Source organism: Acomys minous (genome assembly GCF_964271855.1).
Source record: "Acomys minous genome assembly, chromosome: 12".
NCBI lineage: Eukaryota > Metazoa > Chordata > Mammalia > Rodentia > Muridae > Acomys > Acomys minous.
The window spans coordinates 106,507,172-106,522,089 of NC_140493.1; the positions used below are offsets into that span (position 1 = coordinate 106,507,172).

Genomic DNA, 14,918 nt, shown 5'->3' on the forward strand with positions numbered 1-14,918 from the left:
CAGCAACCCACCTGCCTCTACCTCCCCAGTGCTGGCATTAAAGGCTGTGCACCACCAATGCCTGGCTTTATTTTTGAAGCATGCTTTTCCCCTGTGAATGTTTTACCTGTACACTTGACACCTCCAGCGATACCGTGGAGAAAGGATGGACAGAGCAATGGTGCGGTGATGCGAACTCAGGCTGGGGTTGTGCTGTTGTTTCTTAAACAACACTGACTAGAGCAGGCATGGTGGTACCCAACTTTAGTCCCAAAACTCAGGAAGCAGAGACAGACATATCTCTCTGAGTTCAAGACCAAATGAATTGGACATCCAAGCTACAGTTGTCTCAAGAAGGGAGAGGGGGAGGGAAGGAGGGAGAGAGGGAGAAGAAAAGAAGGATATCACGTGTGCATGTGTGTCATGCATGTGCACCCTCTTGCACTTATCTTTCCCCAATTTGGAGTTACGGATGAGAACTCAGGGGGCTGTTTGATTGGCCCCTGTGATCCCTGGAGGAATGGACCTCATAGAATATGAGGGATGATAGAGTTAAAATTGCAAATGATTTGCCCAGGCTGGAGTGTTGGATTCAAGCCAACCATGAAATTTCACACCGATGGAATTCAAGCTTGTCTTTTGGTTAAAATCAATAGGAAAGAGAAGAGACTGAGCTTGACTGTTCCTGAGGAGAAAGTTCTGGGAGGGCCTGTTTACTGACCATGATGTCAGTGAGGGCACAAGGGCAGGCCAGTGGGGGGGGGGGGAGAGTCCTAGAGCATTAACATACAGTCACACACGCACATGCACAGACGCATGCACTCAACGCACGTAGGCATGCACGCACCAAACAGCTCCCCATACTCTGCTCAGTCCCAGTTGAAGAGTGACATTGTAAACCAGGCATGGTGGCTTATGCTTGCAATCCCACCAAGAGATGGAGACAGGGTGAAGGAGACAGGAGTTCAAGGTCATCCTCTGCTGTATGGGGAATGTGAGGCCCAGCTGTGGATACATGAGACCCTGTCTCAAGTGTCTGTCACAGAGAACAGAAGGCAGGAGATGACAAAGGAGCCACTTTGAGATATCAGATACGGTTTGTGACAGAATTGGAGACTTGTTCCAGCCACCCGGAAGCACAAATCAGGAGCCAGAGGGTTCTGGGTTAAACAAGACAGACAGGCCTCAGCTCTGTAAGGGAGAACTTGACGAAAGCTAAAACTTCATAAAGAGGACTAGATTGGGGAAAGTCAGGGGTTGGGGGGGGGGGGCGTCAGGGAGTCCAGGGATTTTGACCATGTCAGGAGGGACCTGGAGGCTAGCATTGAGTGTGTCAAATCAGATCTCAGGGCCCCACCGGAGCCACCGAATCATGACCCCCAGGCTTGTCTGCAGTTTTGTGCCTTTCAGAAGTATCTAGCCAGCCAGGACGAGCAGGCTTCTGCTGGGTCACTTTGGGTGGCCCCTTCACTTTCCCCCTTAGACAACACCCCCTCATCCCAAGCCCCAGAGTACAGCTCCCCAGCAAAAGTAAAAAAAAAAAAAGCCCACACTGTGGTTGTTTGTGGTAGCTTTTATTCCCAGTTCCCCAAACCTGGAACCAAGTAAAAGATATCCTTCAGTAGCTGAGTGAATAAATAAACTTGGACACATTTGGACAATGAAATATTATGCAGAGCTGAAAGGAAATGTCTTGTTGAGCCATGAAAGACACTGGGAACCTTGAATGCCTGCCACCAAGGCAAAGGAGTGATCGGAAGAGGCTGTGTGCTGTGGCTCCAGCTGTAGAACATTCTAGAAAAGGCCCTGGACACTGTAAGGGCTGGGGTGGGGGGAGGAGGGGAATAGGCAGAGCGCAGGCGAGTTTTAGGGCAGGGATCGTTGTGATGGTAAATACCTGACACTGTGTCATTGTGGGCCTTGATTCCCGTGTTCCCACTGGGTTACCAGTTGGATCAAGGACTCTGCTTCATAAAGGAAGTCATAAAGATTCATTTATTTATTATGTATACAGTATTCTGCCTCCATGTGTGCCTGCACACCCAAAGAGGGCACCAGATTTCATAGTAGCCACCATGTGGTTGCTGGGAATTGAATTCAGGACCTTTGGAAGAGCACACAGTGCTCTTAACCTCTGAGTCATCTCTCCAGCCCTAAAATATCTTTTTTACAGATTTATTTATTTTTATTTTATGTGTATGGATGGTTTACCTGTGTGTGTGTCTGGGTACCATGTGCACACAGTGCCTTTGGAGACCGGAAGACGGCGCCCGGTCCTGCTGGAAATAGAATTATGATGGTGTGAGTGCTGGAAACTGAAAGTGGGTCCTCTGGAAGAGCAGCCAATGCTCTTAACCATTGAGCCATCTGTACAGCCCTAAAAGCTAGCTAGCTATTTATTTTTACTTATTTATTTATTTATATTATTCAAGGCAGGGTTTCTCTGTGTATCAGCCCTGACTGTCTGTCCTGGAACTTACTATGGAGATCAGGCTACCCTCAGACACACAGAGATCTGCCTCCCAAGAAGTGGGATTAAAAAGGTGTGCCACTATGCCCAGCTATAGAAACATTTTTTTAAAAGATAACTGCAAGGGTCGGGGGAGGGAGGGAGGGAGAGAGGAAGGGAGGGAGAGAAAAACAGACAGAGACAGACAGAAATTGACAGTTCTTTATGGACTGGGGAAATAGTGGATAAAGTGCTTATTGTACAGACTTGAGGAACTGCCTGAGTTTGTATTCCCAGCACCCACATAAAAAGCCCACATATCTGTAATCCTAGTGCTAAGGATGGGGACTGGAGACAGGCAAACATCTGAGGCTCACATGCTCCCAGCATAGCCATTTCAGTGAACTCCAGATTCAGTGAAAGACTGTCCCGAGGGAGTAACACAGAGAGCAACAGATGAAGGCATCCAGCATCCTCTTCTTTCTGGCCTCCTTGTGTACATGCACACACACACGTGCACACACACGTGCACACACACTACACAAAGAGCGATAAGTGTGCTCTTTTCTGGGTATCACCCCTAACCTTTGTTTGGGGTTTTTGCTTGTAGTGCTGCGGTGGGTGTTGGTTTCTATGGAAACAGCGAGACCAACGATGGGGTGCACCAGCTGCTCTACTCCCTGGACAATGCGAACCACACCTTCTCTGGAATTGACGAGCTGGTAAGGATTATGGGCAGGTGGCTGGGCACAGCCACATCCCATGAGGTCAGCAAGGCCAGAACAAGGGTACCAGTCAGATCTCAGGAGCCCAGCTGCACCCTGCAGAGTTGTGTGATGGATGTTGTGGGGCCGGGCTGCCTTCTGAGCAGTTGCCCTGCCAAAGGCAAACACACTGTCTGTGATCCAGGCCTAGAGAGAGGTTTCAGGGCAGCTCAAGCCCACGGGCCCCAGTTGGTCGCAGAGCATCTGAACGCTTGTGCATCCCTTAAAGAAACCTCAGCTGCTGGGTTTCATCTGTTTCACCCCGGCCCCTGCCTGCCTGTCAATTCTGCCGAGTGCCAGTCCTGGCTGCTGATTTTCTAAGTGGCCAGCCCCATGACAGCTCCTGGTGCCTCCTGAAGACTCTAGTGGAAAGGCCAAATGCAGACTTCAAGGAAACTGGTCCTGGGACATCTGACTCTCTCTAACCCAGCTGCCCCTAGAATACCAAAAGTGCCAGCAAAGGCACATTTGTGTTAGCAGGCTCCACCATCAAGCCAGGCCTCTGCCCTGTCATCCGCCTAGGGAGGACTAAACCTCATCTGTCCCCTCCCCGAATGCTCCTTTAAGCTCCTCTATGCTTCTAATCCTTTCATCAGCCCCTCGCAGGGGCAGGGACAAAAAAAAAAAAATCTCACCTTAAAGAGACAGGCAGTACTGCTGTACATGTACATGCCCCATATTTGTGGGAGGTGGCCCCTGGGAACTCACTCACTTTTATTTACCTTGGTCCTGATGAGGATCAAGCCCCCCAAGGACACCTTCTGCCTGTCCTTGGCATTGTACTGTCTCCCCCCCCCCTCCCTAGCCATCAGAGTTCTTGGAAGTGGGAGCAGCCTGCGTGCTGGAAAGCCCTAGCTAGTGCTGTGACCTTCACTGATGGGAAACTTCAGTCTTTATCTCACGGGAGGAACTTGCTGATATCTGGGAACATGCCCTGGGCTCCCAGCCCTCCTGAGCCAGGTTTGAACATTTGGCTGTAAGTCCTGCTCTCTAGACATTTTTCCTTCACCTTGTCCTTGAAGACAGCCCCTTACCCTTTGGCTGTTACCGTGCTGCCAGCTATGGAAGTTTCATTCGTACCTGAGGGGCTGGTGAAGGCTCAAAGTGGATGCCCAACAGTCTCAGGCCTGAAGACTCCCAGAAGATGATAGATCCTTATAGGCCCTTCCCTCTCATCCAAGGGGTGGGGTCCAAATTACAGGTAAATGGCTAAATGGCATCAGGTGAATTACCACCAGCAAAAGTGGTAAACTACAGAGTGCTCTCTCCTTAGGGGATTAAGATAATGGTGTCATTATAATAATTACTGCAATCACCATGAAGGTAGAGGTGCTGGGATTGTGGGAGGCTGTGGGTGGCAGAGTCAGGATGGAGACTCACCCAGCAGCCAGATGACAGATCTAGCAGCCAAACGGTCAACCAGAAGCCCTTCCAGGGCTGCCTCCAAACACAAAGGTCAGGGACCCTCTGCACTCCCCTCTTGGCTAGAAGCCCCCACCATTCTGAACCCATAGTAGGTCTATGGGAAACCGCTCAGTGGAGAAACTGAGGCATGGAGAGGTGTCATCGCCCCACAGCTGGGAAGCCAGTACATCTCACAGCAAGACCACAGAGCCCAGGCCTCGGGTCTTAGCCCTGTGTTCTTTCCCTCCCTTTATTTCCATGAGTCTGAGATGGCGTGCCTCTCACCACAGAGGTTCTCAACCTGGCGCTTGCATCAGAATTGCCTGGAGAATCTTGTTAGGCTGTGGTGACAGGCCCCGCCCTGCTGGGGCTCCAGTTCACCTTCAGAGGCAAGCTGAGAATTTGTATTTGTAATGAGCTCCTGCGTGACTGACACTGCTGGCCTGGGGACCACAATTAGAAAACCACACCTTTGTCCTTAGTGACCTTCTAACTGGTCCATGTACCTGGTGGAAAAGCTCAGCTGTTTCCCTTATCCTTAGACCCCAATCTAGCTGTCATCTACCTACCTAATCATCTCTTCCCAATAAATAATACCAGAAGAAAATAATGGACTTTACAGATGTTTATTATCTTGTGGCTTTGTTTCCTCCTCTTCCTCCTCCTCCTCTTCTCCTCCTACTCCTTCCTCTTCTCTTCTACAAGGCTCTGCTATGCAGCCCAGGCTGTCCTTGAACTCTTGTTGTCCCCTACCTCAACCTGAGCTTTCAGATTACAGGCCTTGGACATCGTGCCTGGCCTAGTCTCTAATTTTAATTGTTGCTGTTTGTTTGTTTATTTTGTTTCGGTTGGTTGGTTTTTTGTTTGTTTGGTTTGGTTTGGTTTGGTTTTTTGAGACTAGGTCTCTCTGTGTTAGCCGTGGCTGTCCTGGACTCACTTTGTAGACCAGGCTGGCCTCGAATCACAGCGATCCGCCTGCCTCTGCCTCCCGAGTACTGGGATTAAAGGCGTGCGCCACCACGGGTTGGTTGGTTTTTTAAGGCCGGTCTCGCTACAGAGCTCTGGCTGTCTTGGAATTCTCTGTGGCGACCAGGCATTTGGAGACCACATTTGACTAATCTCTAAAATTTTAACTTCTTTATTTCTTCTTGGAATTTTGTTTGTTTGTGGGAGGGACATATATGTTTTCTTTTCTTTATGTTTGATTTTTTTTTTGAGTCAAGGTCACTGATAGCTAGGGCTGACTTCAAATTCCCTATGTAACCAAGGATGAGCCTGAACTCCTAATCTTTCCGCCTCAGACTCCTGGGTGCTGGGATTATACTGTTCAATACAATAACCGATCTGTTGGGTGCTTTGGGTCTAAGTCAGGGCCTCCTGCATGCTAAGCAAGCACTCTACCAAATGAGTTTCGTGCCCAACCCAGAGTTTCTCTGTGTAGACTTGGCTGGCCTGGACTCACTTTGTAGACCAGGCTGGCCTTGAACTCACGGTGACCTGCCTGCCTCTGCCTCTGCTGGGATTAAAGGTGTGGGCCACCACTGCCAGGCTGAGATAGCCTGGGTTTGAGATAGCAGCTTGTCTGCAGTCCAGTCTGGTCTTGACTTCAGGGCAATTCTCCTGCCTCAGCCTCCCAAGTGCTAGGATCCTACAGGCCTGCAGCAGCACGCCCAGCCATATCTGTCTTCTGTACTGGTTTCTCTTACTCTGTCACCACCTCCTAAGAACTCAGCAAAAAGCCAGAAAACAGAAGAGGTGCTGACACAGAGAGACAGAGAGACATTCTCTCCTCTAGAATCAGGAAGTCACAGCATAGGGAAGACATGAAAAGCCACATGACTAATGCAAAGTTCCCATGATTTCCTGAGCTCAGCATGCTCTCCTGTGAGCTTCCTTCTCTGCCCCTCTTCTGTGCCTTTCTCTTGCAGGCTGTGGGTGGGAGCTCAGGCTGCTGGGTAAAGATTTACTAGGCACCCTGCCCTCCTTCCAGCTGTTTGTGTATGACAGTGTCGAAGTGGCAAAGGCAGACCCTGGTAGCACAGTTCTACTGTCCCAGCTATTCCAGAGGCTGGGGGTAGGGAGGTCTCAAATTCCAGGTCTACCTGGAATATGTAGCCAATTGCAGGCTAGCCTGGGCAATTAGCAAGACCCTGTCTAAAATCAAAATAAAACAGAAACAAAGTTGTTCTTTACTCATCAGTCAACATGCAGGCTCTGTTCTGACGGCTGTGGGCCCCCGGCCACCTGAGTACGCACCTCGCCCCTTGTTTTGGAGCTGGCAAGGACAGCCACTGCATTATCCTTTCACTTCTATCTGGACTGACAGATGTTCTTTCGGGGTCCACTTACGGTCCAAGCCAATGACAGGTGCCTCTCTACTCACTCACCTAGCAGAACAGCCATCATGCGGGGTTGGGGCACATGAGCCCAAGAGAAGACACTTGATTTCTTCCTCCTGTCCCAGGGCCAGGCTGGGAGGAGCCCAGCATCTGTTCCCTGGTTTCAAGGCCTCATTGTTCTGCCTTCCGGTTGGGACGCTGTGGGCTGATTCTAACTTAGAGACAAACCCTCTTCTCTTATAGGGTGCCTGTAGAGCACAAGGCAGCAGCCTGGAGCTCCAAGCCTTTGATGTCATAATCCCAAGTGACTCAAACTTTAGGAAAACGTTCAAGGAAGAAAGATGGATTCTTTCAGCTCCCTATTTGGAGTCCAGCTTGGGCCTCCCTCCCTGGAATTCAGGAGGCCTGAGGTGTTTGGGGTTTCAGAGTTTGGGGCTTGGGGGAGGGGTTATATTTGGAGTTATTTGTATAGCAATTCCTGCTAACAGTGTTAAGAAGATTTGAATGTTAAGATTAGAGCAACTAAGGCTGCAACCAGGTGAAGGCCAAGAACAACGGGGTCAAATGTGACTGAGCTGTGCATGTCTATCGTCAGCTTTCCAGCACTGTAACAAATCCCCGAGGCCATCAAATGTATAAAGAAAAAAGGTCTGTACACCCGGTAACCCTCCACCTAGAGGTGGAGGCCAGGAGATCAGGAACACAAGGTCATTCTCATCTTCATAGTAAGTTGGAGTCCAGCTTGTGTTACCTGAGACCCTGTCTCAAAAATAAAACACTTTTTAAAATGAAAGTGAGAGGATGGAAAGAAAAAGAAAATAAAAAAGCTTTACGGTGGTGCGTAACTTTAAGCCCAGCACTCAGGAGGCAGAGGCAGGTGGATCTCCGTAAGTTTGAGAGGCCAGCCTGGTCTACAGATCAAGAGTTCCAGGACAGCCAAGGCTACACAGCGAACCGTATCTCAAAATACAAACCAAAAAACAAATGAGTGTCATCTTTGAAGAAGGGCATTCCTTGATGGCCTGGTGGTCCTGTCACAGATCTAACTGCCTCTTAAACACTCTGCCCTTGCCCACCATCACCAAGTTTGTGCCTTTAGCATGAATCTTTGGGAACATTCCAGACCCACAATATGGAAGTAGGTGACAGGACCCCTGCCTGTCTTTGGCCACTCCTTTGGGGCAGCAGTGTCATGAGCTCCCGGATCTGTGTCAACGTGGAGCATACCGTCAAACCCAGTTAGCCGATTGCAGACACCTTCCAGGGCTATCCCAGGACCAGACTCCCAGCCCCTTCCTTACCTCCCCTAGGTATCCGGAGACACCCAGAAGATGAAGGTAGACTTACAGCAGCACCTGGCCCGGCTCAGCGAGATCTTGGCTGCTCAGGGTGACTCCATCCAGATCCTAAAGTCGATGCAGCAGATGGCAGGCGACGTTGTCAAGCAGCTCTCCGGGCTGCCCATGTGGAGGGAGGTCACCACGCAGCTGACTGAGCTGTCCCACCAGACTGCCTATATAGAACACTACAGGTGAGGCACTGGGGATGCAGTGGGAGGGACAAATCCGGGCTACAGATGGAGACCCAGCCACTCCCCTCAGCCACACTGTAGCAGCTGAGCAGTGAGGTGCTGAGGGACGCCACCTCCCCTCTACCCCATCTAGTCTGTAGTTTTCTTGCTGCTGTGACTAAATGTCTTGACACAAACAACTTAAGGAAGGAATAGGAGTTTGTCTTGGCTCACAATTTAAAGGACTACAGTCCATCATGGCGGGAGGAGCCATGGCAGCAGGAGCGTGAGGCAGCTGGTCCCATAGCATCCACGGTCAGAAAGGAGTGATGAATGTTGGTCTCAGCACTTTTTAACTTTGGTGGCTCTTTTCATCTGTCTGAGTTGGTGTCTTAGGGTTTCTTTTTTTCTTTTTCTTTTTTTTTTTTTGAGACAGGGTTTTTCTGTATAGCCCAGGCTGGCCTGGACTCGATTTATAGGCCAGGCTGGCCTTGAACTCACAGATCTGCCTGTCTCTGCCTCCCTGAGCTCTGGGATTATAGGCATGCACCACCGTACCCAGCCACACACAATTTTTGTTTTTTTGGGGGAAAAAAAAATACTTTCTCAGACATGGCCAGAGATGTGTTCCCTAGGTGATCCTAGATCCCCTCAAGTTGACAGGGTTAATCACCACACCACCTTGCTTAGATTTTCAAGCTTGTCTCTGTCTCATCCAGCCTGTGGCATCTATTTATGTCCTTCTGTAACCCCAGGCCTGTCGCAGACCCCAGACTGGCTGCCCTCCTTCCTCATAGAGGGTCTCAGAAGAGTGGGTCTCTGTTGAGTGCCAAGGAAAGAGACAGCTGCCTCTGTCCTAGGTTGACCTTCATCCGAATGGTAGCATGCACTCATGAAATATGTGAGCATCCCGTGTGACACACACGTCATTGGGCTCAAAGGGGTCAGCCATCTAGCATTGTAGACACGGGGTGGAACAGATATGTGGGTCTTGCATGACAAGTGTTGGCTCTGTGGATCCCTTCCTTGCCCAAGTGACTTGGCACCTCTTCAAGCCACTGACGAAGCTCAGAGCGTCTGCCCCAACATTTCACAATGTACTCTTGGTTTTCTGGGTTTTTGTGTCCCATTATATCATGAAGTCCCACCCTGGAGGCCGCTGCTGGGCTGAGTCCAAAGGAAATGCTCAAGCCCTTCCCCCCGCCCCATCAGACTCCCTTTCCCAAAGGAAGTGCTCTCTCCAGTCCTGAGCTGTACGCAGTGCTCCTAGGTGCTCCCATCCCACATCCCACAGTTCGAAATTCCTTGACGTCATAGATATTCTAGATGGACAGAGCCTGCCCTTGTTATTCCTCATAGGTAAAATGCCTACCTACTAGGGGCCTGAAAGGAACTGACAGCTCAGAGGAGATAGTCTGCCATCACCTGGGCCCCTCAACAGTGCAGTCTGATGAGCTTCTTGGTATGGGGGCTATTCACTACCCGAGCCTTTGCGATCACACCCAAGCCAGTGGCATATCCATGGGGTGCGGGGTCCTTATTGACCTGGACACCTTGAGTGCACCTATCTGATCTTCTGGGCATTTTAGTAAAGACTGTGATGAGATGGGTAAGGGTTTTATATATGAAAGAGTGAAAGAGGCTTCTTATTCAGGTCATGTTGAGTAGCAAGAATAGTTCAAGTAGGTCCCCCAAATGCTGAGGGCCACTCCCTCCATCTCTGCTAGTGTTTGTGGCTCACAGGCTTCTTGGAGGGAACCTTCCCAGAAAGGCTTTCCAACAGTTGTTAAACCAGACATTCCCTCCCATCGGAGCACTTTACTGTTAATGTCCAGCTCGGAGGACATAACAAACTGAGGCTTACTGCCTGGGGCTGCGATGTGGACACTAGCTTACAGATGCCGGATGTGGTGGTGGGGTTGGGGCTGAAGCCAGCAGCATTAGCTCAGCAGGCAAGAGCCAAGTTCATGGTGAGAACTCCTTCCCCCACTTCCCAGGGACTCCTCTGGGAGAACACATCCGCCCAGGAGCTGTTTCTAGGAACAGCTTACGCTAGTGCGCTAGTGCAGGAGCTGCGAAAGCACAGCTGTGGCGGGGTCAGGAGCCCCTCTACGTCAGGACTTCCTGCCGATGGGAGAGGAGGTGGAAGTAGCAACGCATCTTTAGGTTGGGAGCGTGGAACTTAACGTTATAGACAGTGCCAAGAGCAGCGGGTACCTATGTCTCTAGAAGGAAGGAGGGTGTATGGTTCTCATGCAATTCTCAGCTTCTATGAGAGACAAAGTTCCTTTCAACTCTGGCTCTAAAACTGGCTCCCTAGTGGCCTCTAGCAAGTGGCAGGCCAGCTCTATCCAATGTCCCAAAGCTGCAGCCCCATTTCTGGGACCCCAGAGGCCTGCTGTGGGGTGTCTGCTGCTCTGTTTGGTGACCAAAAGTTTCAGTTAAGCCCTTGCTCTTAAGCATCAAACCTCGCCGGGCGGTGGTGGCGCACGCCTTTAATCCCAGCACTTGAGAGGCAGAGGCAGGTGGATTGCTGTGAGTTCGAGGCCAGCCTGGTCTACAAAGTGAGTCCAGGACAGTCAAGGCTACACAGAGAAACCATGTCTCAAAAAACCAAACCAAACCAAAACTTAGGCAGGTAGACTGGGATGTAGCTCAATGGCAGGCAGATCTCTTGTTAGCGTGTATGGGGCCCTGGGCCTGCTCCCTAGCATTATTTTTTTTTTTAATTAAAATTAAGAAAACTGAAACATTCATACCCTTTGTGGGAGTTAGGGAGTTGGCCAGGTTTGCTATATAGCCCAGGCTGGCCTGGAACTCCCGAGGGCTGGGATTCCAGGTGTCGGCCACCACACCTGGCTTCATTTTCTCTCTTGGGGTAATTGGCATCTCAGGTGCTTAGTGGCTGTTTGTTTGTTTGTTTGTTTGTTTTCCCTTTAGGTTCTCAGTAGACAATGGTGAGTAGTGGCCAATAGAGTGGACAACGCAGATGTAGCTTGTTTCCATCAATAGAAAGCTCTAGTGCCCAGTACTAGTCCGGATACTCCAATAGATGGTTAAGGCAAGGGATAGGAGAGTTCTGCTTTTTCTGGGAAAACTAAGGCTGCTACTAGTCGAGCCCCTAAGGACCTTCCACCTCTGGTCTGTGTTCCCATTGGCCTGGGCTGCTGTTCTGGTCTCCCAAGGGCAGCACGTGGGGAGTTCTACTCTGCCAACGCTCACCTTGTCTTCCCCTCCACCCAGGTGGCTCTCCTACCTCCTACTTTTTATCCTGGACCTGGTCATCTGCCTTGTCACCTGCCTGGGACTGGCCAGGCGCTCCAAGTGTCTCCTAGCTTCGTGAGTAGCCCTGTTTATAGTCCTGAAGCAAAGAGTTGGGCAAGGGGCCACCTGTGGAGGGAGATGAGGGCATAGCCAGACTGTGAGAGTGGTAGCAGCCAGGATGCCCCTCCTCAGCACCCAGCTCCCTTCCGGGCAGGGGCTCCTTTTGTATCACGTGCCCCGTACTCCAGCTATCTCTGTGCTGTCACAGCTGGGTCTCTTCAACCAAAGCACTGGGATCTACAGGCCTCCCTACCAGTTAGTGGAGATGGGGTGGAGGCTGGGGGTCAGTGCACCGCAGGGTAGGGCTCTGCCTGGGAGGAAGGGTGCTGAATTTAGGTCGGATAGTTGCTGTCTCCTCCTGCCACCTTCTGAGATCCCGAAGTGTCTCCCTCTCTCCTAGCATGCTGTGCTGTGGAGTACTGGCCCTGATCCTCAGCTGGGCTTCTCTGGCTGCTGCCACCGCTGCAGCAGTGGTAAGTGGAGGGGATTACTTGTGGCTGGTCTGACTGGAACAGTTCGTCCTGTCCCATCCGAAGACCCCAGACATGCTACCTTTGGCTCAGTCCCTTACCCACCATCCCAGAGTCTCAGAACTAAAGAGGCTTGGATCACTTTGGCCAGGCTCAGAGACAAGAAGGGGCTTGTCCAAAGCTACAGTGCTTCGGGGACAGAGCCAAGACAAGACACACTGCTTGTTTGGGCACAGAGAGAACGCGTGGGTGGCCAGGTTGGCTTCCTTATGGGTGAAGAGCTAGGCTGGTGGAAGCCGAGTGAGTTCCTAAGCTTATTCCTCCTGACACATGTGCATAGAAGGTGGCATTTCTTACCTTCTGTCTCTGTGGTCCTCTTGCCCTCACACATCTAGGGACTCTTCCTAGATAAGAATGTTAACAGAGCTTTGATCTTGGAGCTGAGCTGTGGGAGTGCTTGCTGGATCACTCAGCAGGTGCGTGTGGCTGTATGCCTTGGGCTGCAGAACTCAGAAGAGCGTGGTGATCCCTCACTCAGTGGAAGACAAACTCATAGACAGGTCACCGGGACATGTGTGACTCAGTTACCGGTGCTTGCTCTCTAAGTGTGTGGCTGTGTGCCTGCATGAGCGTGACTTGCTGGGGAAGACACATTTTACTGGGTGATTCAAGGAACTGCTCTGATTTGAGGGCTGTAGGCCAAGCCCTGGGCTCTGAACCTATTCCTCCCTACCCACATCACACCTTGCCTCATGTCCCTGGGCGATGGCTAGGAGCTCTGGTCTTGGGTACTTTGTCTGTCATACGCACAGGATAGATGGCCACCTGTGTCACCTGGCTCTGCCACACTTGACAGAGGCTTATTCAAAACTGCTAAGGAGACAGTTCTGGTGACACAAGCCTATGGCCCAGTTACTCTGCAGACTGAGGCAGGAGATTCGCAAGCCAAAGGCTTGTCTGAGCTACAGAATGGGTTTAAGGGCAGCCTGATCAACAGAGTAAGACCTTTCTTTAAAGGGAGCTGAGAGGTTGTGGGGCAAGAGAGATGGCTCAGTGGGTAAGAGTACCTGTTGCTCTTGCAGAAGACCCAATTTCCATTCCTAGGACCGACATTGTGGCTTGCAACCATCCACAACTCCAATTCCAGGGGATCTGATGCCCTCTTCTGACGTCTGAGGATACCAGACACACACAGTACACACATACATACATATACACGCTACTCATATATATAAAATAAAATAAATCTAAAGGGGGGGGACGGACTGGAAACATAGCTTAGTTGCAGAACACTTGCCTAGTATGTAAGAAGCTGTAGGTTTGAGCTCTTAGTACTATAAAGGGGGTGGGGAGGGCTGGGGATGCTGACACAAGGCCTGGATTCAGTCCTCAGTACTGTATCAACTAGCCACCATGGTGTACATTTGCTGTCGCAGCGCTTGAGGGAGATAGAGGCAGAGGGGTTGTAAGTGTAAGACCAGTTTGGGTTACATGCGGTCCTGTCTCAAAGCAAACAAAACCAAAAGGAAGTGGGTATTTCTCGTCTTTTTTTTTTTTTGTCCTTTGGCCACATACCATGGACTGGTACAGAAAAGACAGTGCTGGAACCCAGGCTGGGCTCAAAGCATCCTGTGGCCTTGAGGGTTGTAAACAGTGGAGGGAGGGGCCCTGCCCACCAGAGTGATGGGCACAGCTGCTTGGCCGGCAGCCTCTTAGAGATGAGCACAGGGAAGCTTTCCAGGCTGAGCCAGTGGGGCTGATCCTGCTTCTGGCAGCCTCTGCCTTTTGAAGAAGCCATGACATCCAGCTTGTCACCAGCGAGGTGCCCCTTGGGAGCTGGCTCCCTCCCAGCAGGGGCTTCTCCCACCAAGCATCTTGCCGTTTAAGGAACCCATAGGCTGTTTTATCTACAGCCCGGTGCTACTTGGAATGCTAGCGAGCTGGGAGCCATGCCATTTCCCTAATTCCTTTAGTCAGGCCCTTGTGCGGGAGAGGCGGGCTGGCAGTGAGGGCGCTGAATGGGCCTTTGACAGAGCAGAGGCTGCTGTAGCATTTTAATAGGAAGAGGGGTAAAGAGGCGCTGCGGAGGGGGGAGGGGGCACCAGCTGTCAAGGGGTCATTGTGCAAAAGCTTTTGTGTTCCAACTCTGCCACCCTGCTGCCCTCTGAGGCCTATTTTGAGGGCCCGGGGACCGGATTCACACCATCACCCCTCCTCCAACCTGCCCACCAGGCAGGGCATCCATAGGACAGAGTATGGCCTCTGAGACTGATCCAGGGCTTGGTGAGTGGAGCGAAGGTAGGAACTCGGGAACCAAGCTCAGAGCCTCCTGGCCTGTGGCCAGCCCTCCTGTGTAGTCAGTATTGAGCCACAGACGAACTGTAGGAGCTAAACGCCCCTCGGACAAGGGAGAGGCAATACCAAGGAGGAAGAGGGCAGGAGTTGGTGAGGTGCTTTGGTTGCAGCAAATGGGACAGGACATGCCCAGAACGTCCAGGCCTGGGGGGCAGCAAGCCCAACTTCTGGGTCAGAGGCAGGAGCTCAACCCCCCCCCCCCCGGCCTTAGCCATGGCATCCCTCCCCAGCAGCAGAACCTCTGGAGAGTAACTAAAGTTCTCTGTGCCTCAGTTTACTCCTGTTTGAAATGAGGGGTATAATAGTGCCTGGTGTCTCAAATGG

The 14,918-nt window shown here is 51.2% G+C and overlaps 1 protein-coding gene across 2 annotated transcripts in view; it reads left to right on the forward strand.

Moving 5' to 3' along the window:
• TTYH2 (tweety family member 2) overlaps positions 1 to 14,918 on the forward strand; it is a 41,254-nt gene that overhangs the window by 11,936 nt on the left and 14,400 nt on the right. The window contains exons 3-6 of one of the 2 annotated variants that reach the window (XM_084750089.1): positions 3,039 to 3,150; positions 8,246 to 8,466; positions 11,689 to 11,784; positions 12,170 to 12,242. In XM_084750089.1, coding sequence (XP_084606215.1) covers positions 3,039 to 3,150; positions 8,246 to 8,466; positions 11,689 to 11,784; positions 12,170 to 12,242 — 502 coding nt within the window. The remainder of the gene's footprint in view (positions 1 to 3,038; positions 3,151 to 8,245; positions 8,467 to 11,688; positions 11,785 to 12,169; positions 12,243 to 14,918) is intronic. The other variant, XM_084750090.1, reaches the window with a different exon arrangement.